At 37.2% G+C, this 23,473-nt stretch overlaps 3 protein-coding genes and 1 long non-coding RNA gene across 7 annotated transcripts in view; 2 read left to right on the forward strand and 2 right to left on the reverse strand.

The window, feature by feature from the left end:
- The first annotated feature begins 287 nt into the window (after window positions 1-287).
- The window catches only part of LOC310722062, a 456,255-nt gene continuing 433,069 nt past the window's right edge, over window positions 288-23,473 (forward strand). The window contains exon 1 of the long non-coding RNA XR_014532290.1: window positions 288-674. This is a non-coding gene — a long non-coding RNA (uncharacterized lncRNA). The remainder of the gene's footprint in view (window positions 675-23,473) is intronic.
- Window positions 2,476-6,003, forward strand: LOC310722367 (acidic mammalian chitinase-like). 2 transcript variants are annotated; one of them, XM_083534775.1, is made up of 11 exons: window positions 2,476-2,644; window positions 3,166-3,195; window positions 3,292-3,493; window positions 3,629-3,685; window positions 3,763-3,928; window positions 4,086-4,210; window positions 4,290-4,413; window positions 4,504-4,689; window positions 4,771-4,893; window positions 5,030-5,168; window positions 5,293-6,003. In XM_083534775.1, the coding sequence occupies exons 1-11, from the start codon at window positions 2,620-2,622 to the stop codon at window positions 5,550-5,552; spliced, it is 1,437 nt and encodes a 478-aa protein (XP_083390901.1). In that variant the 5' UTR covers window positions 2,476-2,619; the 3' UTR covers window positions 5,553-6,003. The 2 variants fall into 2 exon arrangements, with proteins under 2 accessions (XP_083390901.1, XP_083390900.1); XM_083534774.1 differs by lacking the exon at window positions 2,476-2,644 and having other exon boundaries at window positions 3,021-3,195.
- slc6a14 (solute carrier family 6 member 14) lies at window positions 6,112-14,714 on the reverse strand. Its single transcript, XM_083534776.1, has 14 exons — window positions 14,550-14,714; window positions 14,291-14,459; window positions 12,528-12,659; window positions 10,203-10,364; window positions 9,686-9,821; window positions 9,248-9,380; window positions 8,929-9,069; window positions 8,582-8,810; window positions 8,149-8,274; window positions 7,792-7,910; window positions 7,599-7,698; window positions 7,408-7,517; window positions 7,122-7,289; window positions 6,112-6,902 (listed from the first exon to the last, which is right to left on the reverse strand). The coding sequence occupies exons 1-14, from the start codon at window positions 14,604-14,606 to the stop codon at window positions 6,765-6,767; spliced, it is 1,920 nt and encodes a 639-aa protein (XP_083390902.1). The 5' UTR covers window positions 14,607-14,714; the 3' UTR covers window positions 6,112-6,764.
- fmoda (fibromodulin a) lies at window positions 17,001-20,030 on the reverse strand. Of its 3 annotated transcripts, none has more exons than XM_083533890.1 (3): window positions 18,860-20,030; window positions 17,754-18,662; window positions 17,001-17,454 (listed from the first exon to the last, which is right to left on the reverse strand). In XM_083533890.1, the coding sequence occupies exons 2-3, from the start codon at window positions 18,634-18,636 to the stop codon at window positions 17,303-17,305; spliced, it is 1,035 nt and encodes a 344-aa protein (XP_083390016.1). In that variant the 5' UTR covers window positions 18,637-18,662; window positions 18,860-20,030; the 3' UTR covers window positions 17,001-17,302. The 3 variants fall into 3 exon arrangements, with proteins under 3 accessions (XP_083390016.1, XP_083390014.1, XP_083390015.1); XM_083533888.1 differs by having other exon boundaries at window positions 17,754-18,680; XM_083533889.1 differs by lacking the exon at window positions 18,860-20,030 and having other exon boundaries at window positions 17,754-18,776.

Genomic DNA, 23,473 nt, shown 5'->3' on the forward strand with positions numbered 1-23,473 from the left:
ACAAGTCTCAAGAGTCCAAATTTTTCTTTTTCGTTCACTCCCACTATTACAAAAAATAATACTGAAGTTTCCTTCCCAGTTTCAATGATTTGGTACATTCCAGTAAAAATAAATAATCAAATAAATATTAAACATATCAAAGCTGAACACCACAACAAGCTGAAACACACAAGTAGAAGAGCTGCAGGATTAATTCAATTAATGAATTTAAAGCATTTCACTGCATGTTGTATCCTGTATGTATGTGTATGTGACAAATAAAATTTGTTAATTATATTTGGCAGACCCCTCCTTGAACTGCCACATTAACGTGGTGGAGGGGTTTGAGTACCCGAATGACCCTAGGAGCTATGTTGTCCGGGGCTATATGCCCCTGGTAGGGTCTCCCAAGGCAAACAGGTCCTAGGCAACGGGTCAGACTAAGAGCGGTTCAAAAACCCTTATAAGAAAAAACAGATCAAGGACCCTGACGTCGCCCGGTATGGCGCAGCCGGGGCCCCACCCTGGAGCCAGGCCTGGGGTTGGGGTTCGTATGCGAGCGCCTGGTGGCCGGGCCTTTCCCCACGGAGTCCGGCCGGGCTCAGCCCGAAGGAGCGACATGGGGCCGCCTTCCCGTGGGATCACCACCTGCAGGAGGGACCGTAAGGGGCTGGTGCTGAGAGGATCGGGCAGCAGTCGAAGGCGGGGGCCTGGACAACCTGATCCCTGGACACGGAAGCTAGCTCTAGGGACGTGGAATGTCAGAGCTCTATAGCAGGCTACTCACAATCTTCCACTCCAAACGATATAAACCAAATCTTCACAAACTAACTAATAATATTAGACTAAACTAATATTATACCATACTTAAGCCACTTCTCTGTTAAATGTATTTTAGTTTATATACATTATATGCCAAAAATAATGTTGACACCTGACACACCCATATGTGGTTCATCCCCAAAATGTTGTTATAAAGCATTTCAGTTTCCCCTCGTTATAACTAAAAGGCTTAAACCTGTTCCAGCATGACAACGAACCTATGCACAAAGCAAGCTCACTTGAAGTCCTGGTTTACCAAAATTGGAGTATGTCCTTTGAGCGTTTTGCTTAAAGCCCTGATCTCAACCCCACTTAACACCACTGGAATAAACTAGAAAATCGACGTAGAACCAGAGATGGCAAAAGTAAACACATCCTGCACTCAAGTAGAGGTACAGATACTCATGTTTTAAAAGACTCTGGTAAAGTTGAAGTTCAGACCACATTTATTGCTCAAGTTAAAGTAAAGATGTTTGGGCTCTGACATGTACTTAAGTATTCATACCTGTTCACACTGGTAACTGGACCTCACTTCATATTAATACATTAATACAAAATTATTCCAAATTTGGTTATCTAATAAATGTATCCAGGTTGAACAACCTCCATATAGAACACAATGTTGAAAAAATAGACAATAAAGCAGGGAATAAATCTGGAATGAGTAGTTCTTCAATCAATGCATATATGGGTGAAGGTCAAGTGAAACAAATGTTTTTGCTCCTCCACATCGAGAGGGGTCAGCTAAGGTGGCTCGGGCATCTGTATCTTGGATGCCTCCTGGACGCCTTCCTGGGAAGGTGTTCCGGGTGCGTCCCACTGGGAGGAGACCCCAGGGGAAGACCTAGGACACGCTGGAGAGACTATGTCTCCCGGCTGGCCTGGGAACGCCTCGGTGTCCCCCCGGAAGAGCTGGAAGAAGTGTCTAGGGAGAGGGAAGTCTGAGCATCTCTGCTTAGACTGCTGCCCCCGCGACCCGGCCTCGGATAAGCAGGAGAAGATGATGATGATGATGATGATATTCAGCAGAGATGCATGTCTTAAACCTTTCAGACATAAAAATACAAATCAGAATAAAATCTAGTCTTTTTCTATCAAGTGTGTTCATTTTTGCATCACACATGCTGTATTTAAAGTGTGTGCTCACTTCCACTTCTCTTTTACTATAATTTACACATTGTACTTATTTACAATATTAATGGTTATCGTGTTGCTTTATGTAAGATAAAAATAAATAAATAAAAGAAGATACAAATAATTTTAAAGTGGTAAATATTAAATATCACTGAAAATCTAATTGCGGTGAGGTGTATCCTGATTGTATTATATTGAAGAGACATTATAATTGTTGTTTACTTGTTTTGTCTTTTGGTATTTTTTAAAATAAAAAGGTGTATATCAATATTTAACACTCAAAATAGAAACAGATCATTTTTAGATCATTTTATTAGTCGTGTTACAGTATATCAGAGCTTAGCTTTAAGTTTTTACACTCTTAGGCACAATAATACACATTTGATTTGTGGTTGGTTGACAGGGAATGAAAAAAATTGAATAAAAAAAAATTCTATTTGACTTCATTTTTGACCTTCAATGCATGCATAAGTGTATTTTTAAAACAATTACCATTTTAATAAGCAGCACAAGGGCAGATAAAGCATTTCTAACAACCTATCTGTGTTTAATCTCTATCAAGGTGCTGACGGCTATAACATTTTAATCTTGGTAAATAAGTGACGGAGAAAGAAATAAGGAAAACGGTGTTGGAAAGGGGTATATAAAGGGGTAGATGCTTTCAGTAAATTGCACATAGGCACCATGGGCAAACTTCTGATTTGTGTTGGTAAGTTAGAACCTTAACATACCTTCACTTTCTTTACCACAAAATGTTATTAGAGAATATTTATGATTGTACTACCTAGAAAAAGAAATGATATATGTTTTTCCATTTGTTGATCTAATGTAGTCATACCATAGCAAATCTATTTTTATACTTTAGCTATATAACATCTCTAATATGCCTAAAATAAATGTATCTCTATATAATTTCCTATTTAGAACAGCAAACTTGAGTATTGCTAAGTATTGTACAACATAGACAACAATATTCAATTCAATTCATTTTTATTTGTATAGCGCTTTTAACAATAAATATTGTCTTAAAGCAGCTTCACACAGATAATATGGTGATAAAAATAAATATGTTCTTTATAAGTGTAAGTTTGTCCCTGAATATGACAATATTTCATGTACTGTAGTGTCTGGTTATTGCTAATTTCACAGTATACAGCATACATATGTGGAAAAAGTGTTGAATCTTGTCAGACTATATTAAAATGATTATTAACTTTATTTTATTCTCAGGACTGGCTCTCCTGCTGCACGCTCAGCTAGGTAAGCTTCTTGTCGAAGTAGTATTCAAATAGGTAATTCCAAACTAATTAAAATATAAAAACTTTTGAAATAATTCCTAACCTTTGTTGTACATAGGATCCTCCTACATCCTGTCATGTTACTTTACCAACTGGGGACAGTACAGACCTGGAGCAGGAAAGTACTTCCCTGCCAACGTTGACCCATGCCTGTGTGACCATCTGATCTACGCTTTTGCTGGAATGAACAACAATGAGCTTGCAACCTACGAGTGGGATGATGTGAAACTTTACGGAGAGTTCCAGGCCTTGAAGAACCAGTAAGTTGATCCAATTTGATTTCCAACCCGAAAACCAAAAAGTATTTATGATTTGTAAATCGTTTTTAAAACTTTTTTTTTCTCTACATACATCGTTTGCTTAGGTAATTTAAACCTTCTTTATTTTCTTAACAGGAACAGCAACCTGAAGACCCTTCTGGCTATTGGTGGCTGGAACTTCGGCACCGCCAAGTATGTAAAGTCTTGTTACCTGATTCACACAATGTAAAAGGCAGGTAGGACACTTACTCAGTTCTTTACTCTCTTAGATTCTCTGCTATGGTGGCATCCTCTGCTACTCGTCAGACTTTTATCAGCTCTGTGATCAAATTCCTGAGGCAGTATGAGTTTGATGGTCTGGACATTGACTGGGAGTATCCTGGTTCTCGTGGTAGCCCTCCTCAGGACAAACAGCTCTACACCACCCTAGTTCAGGTATTCATTGGCATGAAAAACTGCCCATTAACATATGGGTTTTATTGGGAGAAGTGATAGTTTTAACCAGTCAAACAGATCTAAACTTAGATTAGATAGTAATTTTGTATTCATTTCCAATCAGTAGATTTCTCATTGCCATATTCGCTTTAAATAGGAAATGATGGCTGCCTTTGTGGCTGAGGGAACACAGACCAACCGTCCTCGTCTTTTGTTGACTGCTGCTGTCGCCGCCGGCAAGGGTACCATCGACTCTGGATACCAGATTGCCCAGATTGGCCAGTGCGTATAGAATCTTTCAAGTTATTTCGACAAAGAATAGTTTCTTTTGTAAGCTGACCTTTAAATCTGTTTTCCACAGGGTTCTGGACTACTTCCATGTCATGACCTACGACTTTCATGGTACTTGGGAGCAGCAGACTGGTGAGAACAGCCCTCTGTACAGTGGACCAGCTGACCAGGGATCTTACATCTACTTCAATGTGGTAAGTATACCTCAATTGTGAAGCCTTAAAACTAAATAGTACTTGGTCTGATTTCTGCTTAGGGCTAATTTCCTTTCTCTACTATTTCAGGACTATGCTATGAACTACTGGAAGAGCAATGGCGCCCCTGCCCAGAAGCTGCTTGTTGGATTCCCCACCTATGGACACACCTTTAAACTGGCTAGCTCTAGCAACACTGGTGTGGGAGCTCCCACTGCTGGACCTGGACCCTCTGGACCTTACACCAGGCAAAGTGGATTCTGGGCTTACTACGAGGTAAGGATTAATATTTTTTTTATATATATTTTTGACATTCTATCCAAAAGTCACAAATATCAAATAATCCTCTGTTTCCAGATCTGTACTTTCCTGTCCCAAGGAGCCACTCAGGCTTGGGATACTCCTCAGGATGTGCCATATGCCTACAACAGCCAGAATGTCTGGGTTGGCTATGACAATATCAAGAGCTTTCAGATCAAGGTATTCTCTATTTACATAGCTCTAAATAATAATAATGGCTTGGTCAAGGTTTTTGACTTTATATGGTTTTAAATACATCAATCGGCATTTACTGCACTTTACACATTGATTCAGTCATCCTTTCAAAATCCTATAGATTGACTGGCTGAAGAAAAACAACTTTGGAGGTGCTATGGTGTGGTCTCTGGACCTGGATGACTTTAGTGGCACCTTCTGCAACCAGGGAAAATACCCTCTGATCAACACCATCAAGAGTGGCCTGGGAACTGGCCAAAGTGAGTTAGTTTTGCATATATACAGTATCATTCCTTAGATATAGATCTAGCAAAGAAGAAAATCTCAAACACACACACACACACACAGCGTTCTATTTGTTTATATTGTTCTTCCTCTTTCTAGGTTGCTCAGCTCCTGCCCAGCCTCTACCCCCTGTCACTCCTGCCCCAGCTACCGCTGCCCCTGCTCCTCCTAGCGGTGGTGGCAGCAGCGGAAGCAGCAGCGGTGGCAGCGGATTCTGCGCTGGCAAAGCTAATGGACTTTACCCTAACCCTTCCAACAAGAACCAGTTCTACAACTGCAACGGTGGCAGCACCTACGCAGAGCACTGCGCCAATGGCCTGGTCTTTGATAGTAGCTGCTCATGCTGCAACTGGTCTTAAATCCAAGTCAATAACTTGGAATGCCTTTAGGCTGCTCTTGTCGTGATTGATCTGATTGGTGTTTAGTCTTGTTAATCTGTATTCTGAAATAAAGATAAACCAGCAAAGCCAAACTCTACTTGTGGTTTCACCTTTCGAGTCATGTCCATGTCTTAAGCTGCTATAAGTTAGACTGAAAATTGTATTAGCTACTATCTACTGTAGAGATGCACAAAAGCAGGCGTGAACAAGCATCACACTGACATGTAATAAGAAATCATTTTGTTCTAAAAAAGCTTTTAATGGTAAAGTGACTAAATGTATGCATACACAAAAGTCCAGAATTCAGAAGGAGACCATTGGAATAAAACATACACCCCCACCTCCAATAAAATGCAATTTTATAACTAACACTAAATCAGAAAAATGTAAACACTGTCAGTTTAAACACCACTAATTCAAAATGTTCTTGTGCAAAAAAAAACCCTCTTGATATACAGTAAAACTGTAAAGTTTTAGGTTGAACAATACAGCAATACAAATAGTAACTGTATCAGACTGAGCTTTTGGAAAATATGTGTTGCTGTAAGCACTAATCAATGAGAAATGCAATGAAAGTGCTTCTGTTTGAAAACTCATTCATGAAATTGGAGGTTTAATATGATTAGATTAGCCAGAAGGTGTTGATTAGCATAAAAAACAGTCCCTGACAGTATTTCCATCTGATTTATATATTATTGCTTCTATAATAAATGTGTTGCTATTATCAAAGAAAAAGTTTTGTTTACGAAGTCTTCAGTGTCAGTGTTATATTTGATTCCTTTCTGAAACAGTCAGTTAATGTGTGATTTGATTTGTTTTATATAATAATTAGCGTGTTTTTCATCCAAAGCTTGGGGAATCTTTAATAATGACTGTTATACACTTTTAGGCAGTTTATTAGAAAAGCTCATAATTTACTGAAGGGGTATTCTGTATTATTAGTATGTTTATGTGTGTTACTGGGTATCTTGCAGCATAACCTGCCAAACAAAAATATTTAGCTAACAGCAGTTCTGGTGTCAGAAACCAAACACTGTCTCCCATTTTGTTCCTGGACAATTGTCAGTAATTGTATCTGTATACATTCTAAATGAGCTCCATGGCAAGTGCAGATGATAAACTACCATCCACAAAGCATTGCCATCTTAAATTACAAAATGATGGATGCAAAATCTGACTCAAAGGAATATTTTACAATCTGGTGGTGTTCTGATTTGAGATTACAAAGACATTTGTGTCTTTTGTATCTCTGCAAACATAACGATCGGTCCTGTGGCGTTCCAGGTAAGGACCCCAGTCTTCAGTGGGTGAGGATGTTGATTTGAGCCGCTGTGGGAAAATACTCATATCTGTCAAATGTCTTGGTATCAATGATAAAACAAATGTATTCTAGTGTATAATATTCATTAGATATATTTTAGTTCAAGAGATTTCACAAATAGGTTTTAAGTAATGCATTATTATTATTATTATTATTATTATTATTATTATTATTTAAAACTTGTTGCATTCTCATTTTCAAAAACACACAAAAAGCATCTGTCCTACCTGCCACAAGTTTCCGCTAGCTTTCATTATCTTCCAGACAGCAACAATTGGGATCCACATAAGGCAGAAGGCTGTCATACACCAGCCCAGAGCAATGCCCCACTGTGGATATTCCACTGAGCCGTATGTGGGAGCAGTAAACGTGTACACTGACCAGACAAGAATGACCTGCAAAAAATGTTTTGACTTAAGCAAACTTCTAAATCCCTCTATTATTTTATTATTATTATTTTTATTATTATTATTATTTGAATAAAACGTTTTATAGTTTGCATATAATACACACAAAGAGAACAGCAGGAGTGATGAAAAACCAGCAAGCCCTCCACCACACCCAGAAGAGGGTGCTCTTGGTCCCAATCATCATTTCAACGTCTTGTATAAACCGGTTTCCACCTGAAAGCATTATTTTCAGTTCGGAATTAAGTCTGAAAAATCACAAGTATAGTCAATTTATGTTAAAATTTTTATACTGACCATATATCCAGGTGAGCCCAAAGACTTCCAGCAATCCAGCAACTAGGAGAATCCATCCAGCACAGAAGGTGTCTATCAGATTCACCCAGTATATACCCGCCTTGAAAGATAACATATCTGTATGAAATATTTTGTATTTGATTCCTAAAATATTTCTCATGAGAATTTAGAAAAGAAACTGAGACAAACGTACCCCAGTGACACATGGCAAGCCAAACAGGAAGAGAATGATACAAATGACTACAGTAATGGGGCCTCGTTTAGATTTTAAGATTCTTGGGAATGCATCTTGGAGGCATGTTGTGATCACCTCTGCCAGACAGATTATATTTAATCCAGACAGTTAAAACAGATTGATATTTTTTTATCCAGAGACACAATGCATGCAGAGAACACATGCTGGGCTTGTGTTTAGTAACTGACGGATGAAAAATATAACATTTCTTAAATTCTGAAATAATAACACACATGCACTTACATAGTGTATTTATATGTTCTCCAAAGAAAAATCTTATCCGCATATATTCTTGAATATAAGCAATATGCCTACCAATCCCAGCAAACTGAGAGTCCAGACCAAGAGTTATTAGCATGAAGAAGAACAGGATTGACCACAGCGGAGATACAGGAAGTTTGGAAAGGGCATCAGGGTAAGCAATGAAAGCCAGTCCGAACTCTTAAAATGAGAAGGCGAACAAGCATATTCTTACTTTCGGGCATTGCTCATTAGTCATTCAATGATCCTGATTATACTTCAAATAACTATTCTGAAAGTTATAGCCATCCAACAATCCTATATTTTCACCTTGGAAGCCATTAATAGTTAATAAGTATAAGAATTAATTAGAGTACCTAAGATTCTATTTACAAATGGTTTTGTGTTTCATGCTTTCTTTTTTCCAAAGAGTTTGTGTAATTTGTTTCACATCTTGCAAAATTTCCAAGCAAAAAAAAATACAGAGACAGAGAGAATTAAAACTTACCAGCTTGTGCAACCTCTGACACTGGTTTCTTATAGATATGTGCCATGTGTCCAAGGATGGAAAATATGGCAAAGCCAGCAAAGATGCTAGTACTGCAGTTTGTGATGCACACTATAATGGTGTCTTTGTAGGAGTTGTTATAAAATTTGTTGTAGGAACTCAGTGCTGTTAGACCACCCCATGCAATGGACAATGAGAAGAATATCTGAGTGGCTGCATCCTTCCAAACCTGTATAAGTGAAGAATGCAGACAAGATCTAATGCAAAAATACTATAAGGATATAAATCATTTTTTAAAATAGAAAGACACTGGTTTTAGAGACATAGGTGTAAATAATGAATCTTGCCTCAGCCTCAACCAGTTTTGTAAGGTTAGACTGGGTGCCAATGTAATAGTCAATTCCATCTCTTGCACCCTCCAGAGTAACGCCACGTATGAGTAGGATAATCAGGACAGCGTATGGGAATGTGGCCGTGAAATACACAACCTGAAAGGTGCATAAATGTTAGTTATCATAAGCATTTAATCAAACAGCCTCTACTGAAATACTAATGATGTTTGTAATCTGTTTCAGTCTACACTGTGAATTTACTCAGCTAATGCCTAACTGTTTTCAATTCAGTATATTAAGTGTTGATCAATGTTTGTTACTATGTGGTACTCACTTTCCCAGAAGATTTAATGCCTTTGTAAAGAGCAGCAGCAATCAGGATCCAACCCAGTAAAAGGCAGAGGGCCAAGTGCCAGACCACTGGCCCTGTCTCATCCATACTGCTGGTGCGCTGAAGAGCAACTTGGCTATATGACACATTATTTATATTAACCTTTAAAATCCTACTTATAAAACTATCTAAATAAGTTTTTAAACAGTAAGCAAAATGTCTTACTATCTTCTGAGGACCTTCTATTGACATTATTATAAGATCTAGATAAATTTAGTGCACAGGCAGTATACCTAAATCCAACCTTAATCTTAACTTTAATAACCAAAAGAAAGCATTTTGTATACAAAATAAAACAAATGCCTCATACTTTTCCTGTCAGTCATTCTTTCCTATACTTTTATTTTTACTATGGGGTGAAAAAAAGAGGTAGGAACTCACTCCCAATACTGCTCACTGGTGCTCTTTAATGGTGCATTAATCCAGAACTCTTCTGTACAGTTTTGATTAACATCAGTTACCATGCTCACATTTCCAGACACAAGGCTCAAGTTGTAGGCAGTCATATTGCAATATTCTGTTAAGATAAAAAAAGAAAAAGAAAAGGAAAATGCAGTGGTTTTTAACAGCAGTAGTCACTATAGCTCCTGGCCATAGTTAAGCATTGCCTGCAAGTGGTACACAATTGCCTGTGGGGATTTCCATAAGTCGCAGAGGGTCACGTTTTCCCCAGACCTTTTCTTTGAAAAAAGTGTGTCCAGTGAGGGTACACCATTAATCAGGTTTTAGGTTCAGTCAGTTTAAAACGAGGAGTAAAATTCCAACCAAAGAAATGCGGTTACTCATGTTAAGTTAGAAGTGACATAAGTTCATGACATTTCTGTGAAAACAGATACACCCTACAGTGCACTGTATTGAGTAACATACATGTCATTTCAGTAACAGTGATGTGACAAACCTTTAATAGTGCTGTTGCAGGCCACCTCTGACCAGCTTGAGCAATCACTCCAGGGCAGTGGAAACTGAAATGATGCAAACATGTAGTAGATGCTATATGCAATGACAACGTTGTAGTAGATAGCAACAAAAGTGCTAACCAGCATCATAGTTATGCCAACACCTAAAAAAAAAGAACAAAATACATAGTCAGTATTGTTGTCATATAAGGGTTGCATTTGTTTCTGTTCTAAGCACGAGAAACAAATAAAAAAACACAAAGATTAAGATGAGAATGCATATTACTTTATCCTCATTTTGTAGAATTTTCAGTATTCTCATTTTTTTTATGTATTTCGAAAGCATCTATAGGATAAATGGCAGCACATGCTTTCACATTTTCCTTTAATCTAATTCTATCACCATCATTAAAAAAAACAATCATTTGGAATATACAAAGTACAAAAACATTACTATAATAATGTATTTGAAAACTATTGCTCCTTTCTATTACTATTATGTATCGCCCAAAAATAAATCTCAACCTAAACTACAACAGGAAACTGCTCTTCTTATGCCTACACACACAAAAATTACTACATTTTCATATCAGTCAGTTACTTCTGTTGACCACGTTCGCTATTCGCAAATACAAGCAGATGAGAAAAGTAAAAGTACAAATAAAAAAAACAGTTTAACAAGCCTCCAGAATGAACACTATTCTTTCAATGGTATTTCCAAAATTGTGTTAAAGCTATTCTATCCCCAATGATATTCAAATCCCAGTCCCACCAGACTCTAGACCAGGCCTCTTGGAGCCACAATGTTCACATTGACCTGTTCATTACATTTTGTTTTGCTCTTCAAAAGTTAAATTTCTCTACTGGTTTGTTTTTTCCAACATATATAATGGATTTTCAATTTTTCTTTAGTCAAGACACCCTGTTTACAGTTTCTTTCATGGTTTTCATTCCTTCTCTGTTTTCCAAATACTCTTTTTTTAAGCCATTTTCGATCATTGTTTCAACTGATTGATGTTGAATCATGGATTTTATGATTCCAGTTGTCTCAGTTTGTCAAAGTCTGACAATTTGTTGACAAGTGTATTGACAATGGTAGTGTAGAGTACGCTTTAATACTTGCTTGTAAAATATTCTACTGCAGATGACTGGATTGTGATAAGCCTTAGATCACATGACTTACAATATGTTTAATCTAAGCAATGAATTCCGTGAACCCTCATGTCCTGTGGATGGGGGTGGGGAACATTCTGGAAATGACCACTCCCATTATTACAGAATGTTTTAAAGTAGGATAAAAAAAAGAAAAAAAGATTTCCAGTGGCTTTTCAAGTGGATATAAACCATGCCATTTATAGCCCTTTTGTCACATATACATATACATATATATATACATATGGAACAGCCTTCCAACCAGTGTTCGGGACTCAGACACAGTCTCAGTGTTTAAGTCGAGGTTGAAAACATATTTATTCAGTCAAGCCTTTAATCAGTAGATTTTTTCTCAGGTAAAGGCTCAGATCTGGAGGGAACATTGATATAGAGTGTTTGGTGAACTGGGATATTTGTACGCTGTCGTCCCCTCACATTCACGTGTTCACTCAGGTTTGTTGATGGTGGTGTGGTGGGCCGTCTCTTATCCCAGAGATCCCTCATGTCTGTGTTGCCTTCTGGTTCTCCCTTTTAGTTATGCTGCTATAGCGAGTCTTGCCGGAGTCCAAACTGCACAGTGACTTTAACTCTCATGCAACAATAGGTACACTTAATAATCCATATCCTTCTCTTCCTGTCACCCTCTTCTCTCTCTCTCTCTCTCTCTCTCTCTCTCTCTCTCTCTCTCTCTCTCTCGGTCGAGTTAAACATGCTTCTGAGGCTCCAGTGACCACTGTTCCTGCCCCTCTCCCCCCCGTGGATCTTCCCACTTCATCCAGGCCTGCCTGGATTGGACTGTAGTTGATGTCAACAGTCTCCTACACTGACTCAGAAATACACTTCGCTTTTGATGATCATCAATGCACCCCGCAACATTGTATACCCGCCACAAATGGACATTCGGTGTAACCCAGATGAGGATGGGTTCCCTCTTGAGTCTGGTTCCTCTCAAGGTTTCTTCCTTATGCCATCTCGGGGAGTTTTTCCTTGCCACAGTCGCCAGTCGCCACCGGCTTGCTCATCAGGGACAAACTTACTCATAAAGAACATATTCATTTTTAATCACCGCATTATCTGTGTAAAGCTGCTTTGAGACAATGTTCATTGTTAAAAGCGCTATACAAATAAAAATGAATTGAATTGAATTGATTAGGCAATAAGAAACTGGTACCTACCTTGCAACATTGGCACAGCTTTCCACATGTTAATGGGTCCCTGACTACAAAACTGTCCAATAGAGCTCTCCATGAAAAAGAGTGGAAGCCCTGCAACTGACAGCATGATCACATAGGGGATGAGGAAGGCTCCTAAAAACAGAGAATTAAAGGGAAATGTAGATGACAATTTTGTTAACAAGGCTATATTATCCTACATAGACCTGTCCTTTACAGCTTCTGTGTCTCAATTTTTAACTTGGGTTTCTTTCTGTGAGGAGTTTGACCTTTGTGTGTGTGTGTGTGTGTGTGTGTGTATGTGTGTGTGTGTGTGTGTGTGTGTGTGTGTGTGTGTGTGTGTGTGTAAACTCCTCTGCAAATCCATCCATATGGCACTCAGTGTTTTGCAGCAGCAACCTTCAATTAAACTTACATGACAAAATATATTGCATCACAACCCAGCCATAACATCATAACACAATGTGAAACTTAAACATAAAAAATACTAATACAATGGAAATAGATCACACATATTACCATAAGTGTTTTTTATTTTTTATTTTTTTATAAATAATAATGCACTTTTATGTCAGTCACAAAATCTAATCCAGGAGTCGTTATTATCTTAATTATTTATAAGCTCTTCATTATACCACCAATAGGTCAATTTTTTAAAACCCAGCATTATGACCCAGGAGTAAGCAGGTGGTGCTTGTCATACGCAGCTGATGTCTAAATGTGTGTCATGAAGGTGATATAGACATAAGAGAAACATGGCACTCATAATTGTAATAATGGTTCGCATAACATTTGATGATGGGGCAAGTTTGCTCTAGATAGACCTATTATATTCATTACTGCTGTATTTATGCTAACTGCTTTGTACATCAGCTTATGACAGGGTGTTTTCCGCAGACATGCGTTACATAATGACGCAGGGTTCAAACAAATATGGACATTAAGTAAAGAGTTTATTATATAATTATCGCAAACTGGTAGCATGTAAGGTTGATATAAGGTTTGCAAAAATACCTTATAAAAAGTCCCAGCAAGAAAAAAATTAATTATTTTAAAAAATCAAAGTAAATCATAAACGTACTGATTTTTAGTGCATCGGGTAAATAATGAATCTTGTCTATTAACAGACTTGGAGATTTACTGTGTAAGAATAGGCTTTTATAAAAGGTTAGTTTTAGTATCAATTCATTCTGTAAATTTCATTAGCAGCATTAATTCTTGTTAAGAAAATGTAGATTAGTTTAAATTATACATATTGGTTGAAGGCTCTTTTTTTATTTCCAGGATTATTTCAGGCCCTTTTGTTTTCCAGCACCACCCCAATGCCAAATTATTACTGTATGTAACACAGGATATATTATACATACAAATCAAACATACATTGATATATTTACTGATGTATACACCAATCAGCCATAACATTAAACAACCTGCCAAACATTGTGTTGTACAGCACTTTTGGCTACAAACTAAAAAATGTCCCAAGTTACTTATATAGCCTAAAGGGAAGCAACATGTTAATACATAACCATTTCCATTATGGCTATACGTATATTACTCAGGAGTGTTAATGTATACACTCTGCTAAGGATTATTGGATATATTAATTGATCAGAGGCTGTTAAGGTATACACTATGCTAAGAATTAACACACATATTAATTCATCATAATAAAAGCACTGAAAAGCAGTTTATTCATTTATAGGTTTGTAGACCTTATAGAAAAAGTGTTCCAGATACACATTGGTGAAACCATGCACACTCACCGCCACCATGTTTGTACGCTAGGTATGGGAATCTCCATACGTTTCCAAGCCCGACTGCATATCCAATCATAGATAACAGATATTCCCTCTTATTGCTCCAGTTCCCTCTTTCTGTATTTTCATCCTTGCTTCCAACTTGGAAGTCTGTGTTCTTACCAGCATTGTTTTCCTAACACAGTTAAACAAGGTGCACATTAAAACACACATAGAATAATATCAGTTGACATAAAAAAATTCAATACAATTCAAAGCTGTTTACCTGATCAACTGCAATGCGGTTTGTGAGCACTAAATGTGTGATGTTGTGCTCCTTCATACTTGAACGCAGCACAGAGTAGTGATGAACATGAATGGGAGTGTAAACATTGAAGTCAAGGCATTTTTATAACCACAAACCTCCTCCCTCTGAAGGCATTAGTGAATAACAAAACATTACATTAGAGATATTAACATATTTCAAGAGAAAAAAAAATATTAGCTATTTAACCCTTTCATTTGAAAAGCACTTGGTTTTATTACTGTATATAACTTTAAAGGAAGCAAATGAGTCTGTCTCTTATCTTGGTAAAAGATAATGCTGAGATATTGACACATATGTCTGAAATAATTGGAACTTGACTTCCCTTTGCTTTTCAGGCTCTTTGAATTGTGTATGTGTTCTTGATGAGCATCTGGAATGTAAATAATTAATAATTACAATGTAAAAATAATCATAGCAGGAAATTATTCATCTGAATTTTTTTTTTCTTTGCAGCTAATTATAGTGCTCATAGATAATGCACATAGAAAACACCTGGTCACAGTGTTGTGTGAGCTTAACATGAGTCAAACGTGGTATTATGGTGGGTTGGTGAAGCCGTTATTATAGTAATTTGCAGCCTTAGAAAAATATAATTAACCTTCGGTGACATCAGAAAAAGGGGGCTTGCATGTATAAGAAACGTTGCTTGGAATATTGACAATATTAATGAGATTATCAAGTTCTAACTTCAAACATTTACACTAGTAATATTAGAGAGTAATCCAGTCAGTGTTTTTGTACCGCACAGTGAATTACACTGACGAAAGAGATTCTTTAGAAAATCTCAGCTTTAACAGGTAACAACTCTTATTCAAGGTTAATTTGAAAGCACCCTTCAGTCTATATCTTTTATTAAATTGGACATAGACATAAAATAGACACTTCAGCTCACCCCAGAAAATATTTGTGTGAGTTACTGAATTTATTTGATGCCCCTTGTGGCTCTAATCCTTTGTGGGATGGCCCCCCTATTATGCTCATGACAAAGTGTTATTAAGGAATTTACTATGGACAAATGGCCTGAAACTCTATCCACATCAAGTCCAAAATGCTGACTGACAGCTTTGTGAGCAGTTTTGTTTGAATTATGACCAACACGAGTGTTTGACTAACACCTTATTTCAGACTCAAACAATACTGATAAGTATCTCTCCCTTTCCTATTAGTTTTGTAGTTCAGTAATATTTGACATTTTAATAATTATTGAAAAGTTACTTATTGCAGAGATCAAAAAAGGTTTGTTTGTACCTGCTCATGATATTAACCAGATTTATCTGTGAACCATCTCTGGGTAGAACACACACAAACATTATATATTACATTATGTAACTATGACCCAGGCCAGTTGGTCCAGTATATTCAGGGCTTTGTACTGACCTTTAGGGACCCAGACCCCTAGAAACCCATTCAAACCTCCTTACCGGAAATCTGTACCCCACATTTTGTGTTCTGTTTTTTTTTTCAAAATCTAGAGAAAAGCCTTCCCAGAAGAGTAGAGGATCATTAAACAGCAAAGAGTTGACAAGTCTATATTAATGGCCATAGTTATCTTTATTTCCAAAGCAGACAAATTGGAAAGAGGAATGATGGTCAAAAACAGGCAGTGATTGCCATAAACACTTTTTTTTCTAATACTTTTTTTTCTTTTTAGGACAGACTAGATAAAGAGGACAGAAACATTTCTCAATTAATAACAGGGAAAGTACATGTGTTTGTCCTGGTAGTCTGACTTGATGATGGCCATATTTAGAGGGCACAGTGCTTGGTGAAGTTTCTCTCAGGCCTGCCAAATGGCCTGCCAAAACCATAGCCTGGATATTAAAAAAGCATTAAACTAGTCGCTTTAGAGTCCTGTTTATACCTGACATCTTAAATCAAGCTTATGATATGCTATGAGATGAATAATACAGATTAGTAGTGTATAGTATTGTTATTACATCCTTGTCATAATTTCCTTTCACCAACCATAAGCAGTGTAACTAAACTAGTGTGACCAGAAGGGGGAGCCAAATACCATTTTTGATGCTCGGATATTAGAAAGCACATTTGTTTTTGTTTGACTTGTTTCTGACTTCCCCTTAAACTGAATTGTGAGGGGGGAAAAAAACAATACAATGGTTGAAATGTTTTGTATTTAAATATTTATTACTTTTGTTTATTCAGGTTAAAGTTCTCCAAATGTGTCTAGACCACAGCCTCCTAACTTGCTGCCTACAATACATAATAAACATTTTGGGGGAAAAAACAATATCTGTTGTTCTCTAGAGTCACATGCTCAGAAACTAAAGTGTGTGTGTGTGTGTGTGTGTCTGTGTGTGTGTGTATATATATATATATATATATATATATATATATATATATATATATATATATATATATATATATATATATATATATATATATACATACACATAAGAATATGGTGCAAAAAAGTAAAAAGGTTGTGCACATGATTCTTAGCTGTAATGTAAAGCACACTAAAACGAATAAACACAAATCAGGACAAAGTACATGCACTAACCATACACATGTATTATCAAAATCTCCTTTGTTACATCAGAGAGATACAAATAAACATTACAAGTTTCACAGTCAATATGGAATAAGCAATCCAAACAGTAAAACATTTTTGAATAATTGATGAAATAGTTACAGAGAACACAAACAAAAAGAAATGCCCAAGACTGCCCTCTAATGGTCTGTTGGAGCAGTTACAGGGCGATGACTGATGCTAAGCGGAGGCATAGAGCCGAGTCAGAAGGAACATCCTTATGTGTGATCTCATTACCTTCCAGACGCAGGATTTTTAGTTTGGAGAAGTTCAGTACATCAACCACACTGCAGAAACTGCTCAGGGAAAACTCTGTGATAAGGCACACAAATCAGAACGAGATTATTTTTGTAGCCTCAAGAGCTTTGGAATTTTGCATACGAGTTATTCATTCAAAGACAAAGGCATTAAATGACTTATGGGCATTTTACTCAAGTAAAAAATATTGATCAAATTACTAAATTTAATACACATGGTAGAATTCTGGTTTCATACTTTTTAAATAGTTATGGGTTCTGACAGAAATTCTAACACAACTTTCAAAATAATCAAAAGATTATTCACAAAAGAAACTCTACGTTTTTATATAAGTGAATCCAAAATAACAATACCTTTGATTTGATTGGCTTGTAGATAGAGGTGTTCAAGGCTGGTGCTAACTGTTGGGATTCTCTCCAGTTTGTTAAAGGAGAGGTCCAGTTCTACCAGACCACTTACATTGAAAGTGTTTGGTGGAATACCCTTATTTGTAAGGGCATTGTGAGATAAGCGCACATACTGCAGGTTGGTGAAGTGGCTAAAGAAATTGCCTGGGATGGCATCAATGGAGTTTGAACCCAAATATAGCTGGTGAAGCATGGCAGGCAGACCACCTGGAACATTCTTTAACTGGTTCTGGCTCACATCAAGCAAGGTGAGTGACTTCAGGCTCTTTAGAGTGCTTCCCATGTCCTTAATGGTATTCTGGTTGAGTAGCAAGGTGGTCAGATTTTCCATGCCTTCAAAGGCATTGGGTGACACCTTGTCAATTTTGTTGTTGTTAAGGCGCAGATCTCGCAAAGAGTTCGGAAGGTTTGACGGCACCTCAGTCAGGTTGTTGCCACTCAAGTACAGACTGTCTAGGTTCAACAGACTCGCAAAAGCCCTTTTACCTATATTGGTAATCTGGTTTTCATGCAACATGACCCAAACTAGGTTGGTGCCATTTTTGAAGGCTTCATCTGAGACTGTAGTTATAAGGTTGTGCTGAAGATAGATATATTTTATGCGAGAGGGGATGTATGGCATCTGTATCATCCCACGGTTGTTGCAGTACATGGCAACAGGAAAGGTTGGAGGGCAGTCGCATTCAGCTGGACAGTCTCCTCCAGAGTTGTCAGGCCCCATGATGGCCAGGGGTTGCATGCGGTAGACCCAGAACAGTTGGTCAACCCCACTGGAAAATGCAAGATGCAGGAACCCTGCTGTCAGCAAGAGTGAAGCTGGGTGGATCATAACGTGAAATGTAAGATGCCCAGGATCTAGAGGAAGAAAGCAAGCTGAAGAAAATACATCTAAATAACTACTTCAACAAATCAAGAAAAAAATGTGCAGAGATATATAAAATAATATATAGAATTTATTGTGAGTATAAAGTAAAGTCTAAGACAACATACATGTGCATGTTTAGATACGAGTAACATATAACATATTACAGACCACATAGAAACACACCTACCTTATTAAGTTAAATGGCACTCCCTCCTTCTAGCCCACTCTTTTAGCAAGCCACTGTAACACTGACTTTTGCCAAAAACCTTGCAATGTAAATACACCCTCAAGTACTTCAAGTTTTTCTTCTCCTCCCCCCTAAAATTCCTGAAACCCCCTCCCAAGCCCTGCCCAATAACTGCACCCTTCTATCTCTCTCTCCATCCTTAGGCCACTCAGTGGGGTAGATGGTCTTGCTCAGTTCCAGCTGCTAGATGTCTTTTTGACATAGTGATACCAGGTGTTTCTCATTATTAGGTGAGTAGACCATGTGATATAACTGGCCCTATTAACATGGAGGACCTAGAGGACCATTTCCAGAGTTTGGACCCATCCAAGTTGCCAAGCAGGCTGACATTTTGAAAAAGAAAATTGATAAAGATGAAGGTAACATCTGGATTGTACTCATAAAGAAGTATTTATGAACTACAAAATCCAGAGTAAATTAATAAATCGCCAAGCTGCCACTCTTGGGCCCTTGAGCAAGGCCCTTAACCCTCTGTGCTCCAGGGGTGCCGTATCATGACCGACCCTGCACTCTGACACCAGCTTCCGAGCAAACCGGGATATGCGAAGAACGAATTATCCTGTGCTTTAATGTATATGTGACCAATAAAGGCTATTTAAAATAATAATAATAATAATAATAATAATAATAATAATTATTAAATGCATAAAGATTTATAGTGGTACTTTGCATAATATCTAGGCTGTTAAAGCATGATTATTCTTCAAATATATAGAGCCCCTATTTATAAACTGATGGGCTCCAAAACCTAAAGTGTTTTTGTGTTCTGAATTTGTTTGGTCACTAGCTAAATGCCAAACAAAGTCTCTCTTGTAGTCTCCATCTGATTTGCCTTGTGCCTTCTTAATCCACATGTCCACCCTGTCCTGCTGGGGAATGTCTCATCATACCCTGCCCCCCAGAGGCCTCTTTAATGCCTGACCAGAACAGATAAGAGCAGATCTTTAATAGATTTTGACAGAGGCAGGCTCAGGTTTGAGGAGTTTCCTGCAGTTTCTTCATGACATGAATCCACAGTTTTGATATCAAATTTAAAGTCAAATCAAAGCATGCTCTTGCGTACAGCCTGAAAGAAAGTATACCTACAGCATATAAGAACTAAAAGCAAAAGGATTATACAAGTAAATATAAACCACCATCAGCAGAATTATTAAGTATTATAAAATAACCACAAAAGCCATATATTTCAATCCTTAGATCTATATAACACACATAACTGAACATGTCTCCAAGACTATGTATAAAACAGACGTCAATAAAACAGAAAGGTCCAGTATGTTATAACTAGATGTCTAACACATGAGACTGCATTTACTTTGTGCAGCACTTTATGGCATTCATTAGCTTGGCATTGGCTTTCAACTGCTGGATGTCAATCACTGTGTTGATTGCTTCATGTTGGTTTGCTGTTGTTTCATGAGTAAATTGCATGTTTCCTAATGTTACTGTTACTGTTACACGTTACTGTTTGTGTAGAGCAAGCCGCAATTGCTCCATTGTCTGAACAAATGTGTGAATGGAGCCTTGTGATGGACTGGTGGGCCATATGGAGTTTATTCCAAATGCTCATCTGGTGTTCCTTGGATAGGCTCTGGACCCACAACTCCTCTAACAAGATGATGAAGTGATTCCTAAAGATGAAAAAATTAATGAATGACCAGATTAGTGAGTGTCATTCATACTATAATACTGATTTAAATGAACACAGTGCATTTGAATATCAAAATGTCTCCAAGTAGTGAAAGACTGTACACCTATTAAGTACATTTATTGGCCAAAATTGCTTAATTAATCCATAATAGTACTAATGAAAGACAGCAAAACACAATTAGAGAAGACAGTCAAAATTCATCCCCTGGCTTCCCCATTTTACTGGCCCCATCATGCAGACACTGGTGACTGATGACCAGTTCCCATATGGAGTTAATCCCAACATCAGGAAATACTTAATATTCATGCTGCTCTGTGTCTTTGGACCATAAACTCTTTCCAGGTGCAAGCTTCATGAATTATGTGCTGCTCTGCCATGCATGGTAGTAATACATGACTCACAGGGGTCCAGCAACAATATGACAAGCAATCAGCAAAGTATCTGAAATTTTAAGATTGACTAAATCAGCCTTTACCATTCATTTTTTAATCTTTTAATAATAAATATGTTATTTTGTGTCTTAATTACTTTCTGTAATAGGTGAGGGATTTAAAATGACAAAGAATTTTTTTTTCTCCATCTCTGGTGACATTGATAAAGACAATAGTACCTTTTCTAAAAACTGGGCGCATGGTGGTGGAGGGTATATTGTTGCTCCTTTATAGCATATAATTTTGATCCTGAGCTCACCTTTTTATTTTATCAGTGAAGATGTCCTCTTACGTATTCTGTCAAATTCTGTCATAACTCAGAGCCCATCTCTGAGCAGACACATTTGCAGGATGGCTTTCTCTCCATTTTCGTGTGGCTGGAATTGTGAAATAACCCATAAATAATAATTTATTAGTAAATAGTTAATTATTCTCCTAGGTATTTGGACTTATAAAGTAGGCTTTGTATTTACTATATTCCTTTAGTTTAGTTTGTTATTATGTAAATACTATTAAATTCGAACTGAATAATATATAAATATGAATAATTATTATAATTTGATGAATTAATATAATTAGCTCCCATTAAAGATCAATCACAGTATGGAAAAACCTGGGAAAATGTGTGCAACTACCAGATGTCATCTACCGTAAAACAAACAGCGTCAGAGGACTTTCATAACATAAGGCCATTAGTGTGTCACTGGCATGCAGCCCTAAGAAATTATGACATAGGCATGTAGCTCTACCAGATTTGCATGATTATTAACAACCTAAGTTCATTGGTATAATCAGCTGGTGTTTACATTTTTGAAGGGGTGACATCAGGACAGGTCATGTTCTGCTGCCCCAATTCTATAAAAAAATTAAATTAAAGAACTGTAACTAAAAGTGTTTTTCTGTTTTCCACGTACTCATCAACATACTGGAAACTTTGGTGGTTCAATTCATGTACAGGTCAACTAAATTTGCAACCATATATTTGTATGGTTGCAAATTTAGTTGAATCGGCTTGCCAACTTACAGCTGTTTACCTTTGAATCTAAATTTATGCCCATTATAAAAATTAAAGCACTCGCAGCTCAGGATTTTTTTCGAAGGGGCTCCGAAGCACCGCTCACACGCTACCTGCATAGCTGCAATGTGCACCTTTGACCCTTCAAACAGCACCATAAGAGTCCCAACACAAAACACATGTCCATTACTTTCAGATGGCATGTCAGCATGCATGCACATACAAACACACTTTTAATATGTTTTTCCAGTTTCTTTACTGAAGCCATTCTAAAGCTAAATTGATGGATTTGTTTAGGTTTTCTTATTCCGTTCACATAGAACTTATAAACAACCCAGAGAATTAAATGTTCATGTTTAGTTTCATTTGTTTCGGAATTTCACACTCCATTACATAAATGCATCCTTTAAGTCATTAGATTGAACACCTGGGGATTCATGGCAGTTCAGTCGTATTTCTAAAATCATTACACAATGAGCTTGACACAGTTAATGACTTATTTATAGTTATAGCAAAATTAACCGACAATAAACCAGTATTTACGGCAGTTACATGGTTCACTAAACATTAAATGTTTTATTAGAGGGTAAAATAAGGTCCTCAAATATTCCCTCAACTCACTCACAGCTGTATTTAACCAAAGACATTTGCCATTGCTTTTCAATCAAGCGTACACTTACGCTTCCTCTCTGCCTATATGGGAATCATTATGATCCCATCAAAATCCCTTCATTCTTTTTCCAAAACATAAAAAAGCAAACAATAGATGAGAAACATGTGAGCAACAAAAGGGTGGAAAATCCACTCTAATACCGTGGATGATCAAACTCACACAATATACATTGAAATTGAGCTGAATAAGGCTTAAAGCCTGGTGCTTGTCATTTGGAGTATAAGGCGCCCTCTGGTTCTCACACATGGGAGAGTGAAAAGAATCTGTAATATCACAAGCACTTGTAAAGATAAAAGTACTTTGATCTTCTGCATAAGATGAGTTTAAACTGAAAAAAAAAAACCATTAGATATATAGTATAGTAAAGATATATAAAAAGATATATAGTAAAAAGATATATAACCTGGATTTGCCGGTTGGTTGAACTAATAAGTAAAACTACATTTCATACAGACACTTATTTGGGAACATATATAAGAAATCTGAATGAGTGTACTTTCTTTCAAACCTCCTCCAACAGATTCACAACCCGCTTGTTTCTGTTGCCGCATGTTTCATCATATGACTAAACACTCCTGTGTTCATGTATTGGAAGAGTAGACAAGAACCAAATGAGTCAAATCCCACGTCTGCTGAGTACAGAGTAACACCTACCACTTTCAACCAGCTTGTGTGTGGCTTGGCTTTACACACAGGGCCAACCACAAACCTTCCACACAGCGCTCCATCACGGCTAGCCGGAGGAAAATGAAACGCTCAACTAACCTGAATGTATCCAATAAAC

This window comes from Silurus aristotelis (genome assembly GCF_946808225.1).
Source record: "Silurus aristotelis genome assembly, chromosome: 28".
Lineage (NCBI taxonomy): Eukaryota > Metazoa > Chordata > Actinopteri > Siluriformes > Siluridae > Silurus > Silurus aristotelis.

Coding starts and splice junctions, on each gene's coding strand:
- LOC310722367 (XM_083534774.1), top strand. CDS start 3,138: ATGATTATTAACTTTATTTTATTCTCAGGACTGGCTCTCCTGCTGCAC. Junction 3,929..4,085: donor TCTACACCACCCTAGTTCAG/GTATTCATTGGC, acceptor CGCTTTAAATAG/GAAATGATGGCTGCCTTTGT. Junction 5,169..5,292: donor TGGCCTGGGAACTGGCCAAA/GTGAGTTAGTTT, acceptor TCCTCTTTCTAG/GTTGCTCAGCTCCTGCCCAG.
- slc6a14 (XM_083534776.1), bottom strand. CDS start 14,606: ATGAAGGAGCACAACATCACACATTTAGTGCTCACAAACCGCATTGCA. Junction 12,660..14,290: donor AGCGTACAAACATGGTGGCG/GTGAGTGTGCAT, acceptor CTCTGTTTTTAG/GAGCCTTCCTCATCCCCTAT. Junction 7,518..7,598: donor TGGGCTCACCTGGATATATG/GTCAGTATAAAA, acceptor TAATGCTTTCAG/GTGGAAACCGGTTTATACAA.
- fmoda (XM_083533890.1), bottom strand. CDS start 18,636: ATGATCCACCCAGCTTCACTCTTGCTGACAGCAGGGTTCCTGCATCTT. Junction 17,455..17,753: donor ACAAGCCAATCAAATCAAAG/GTATTGTTATTT, acceptor GCCTTATCACAG/AGTTTTCCCTGAGCAGTTTC.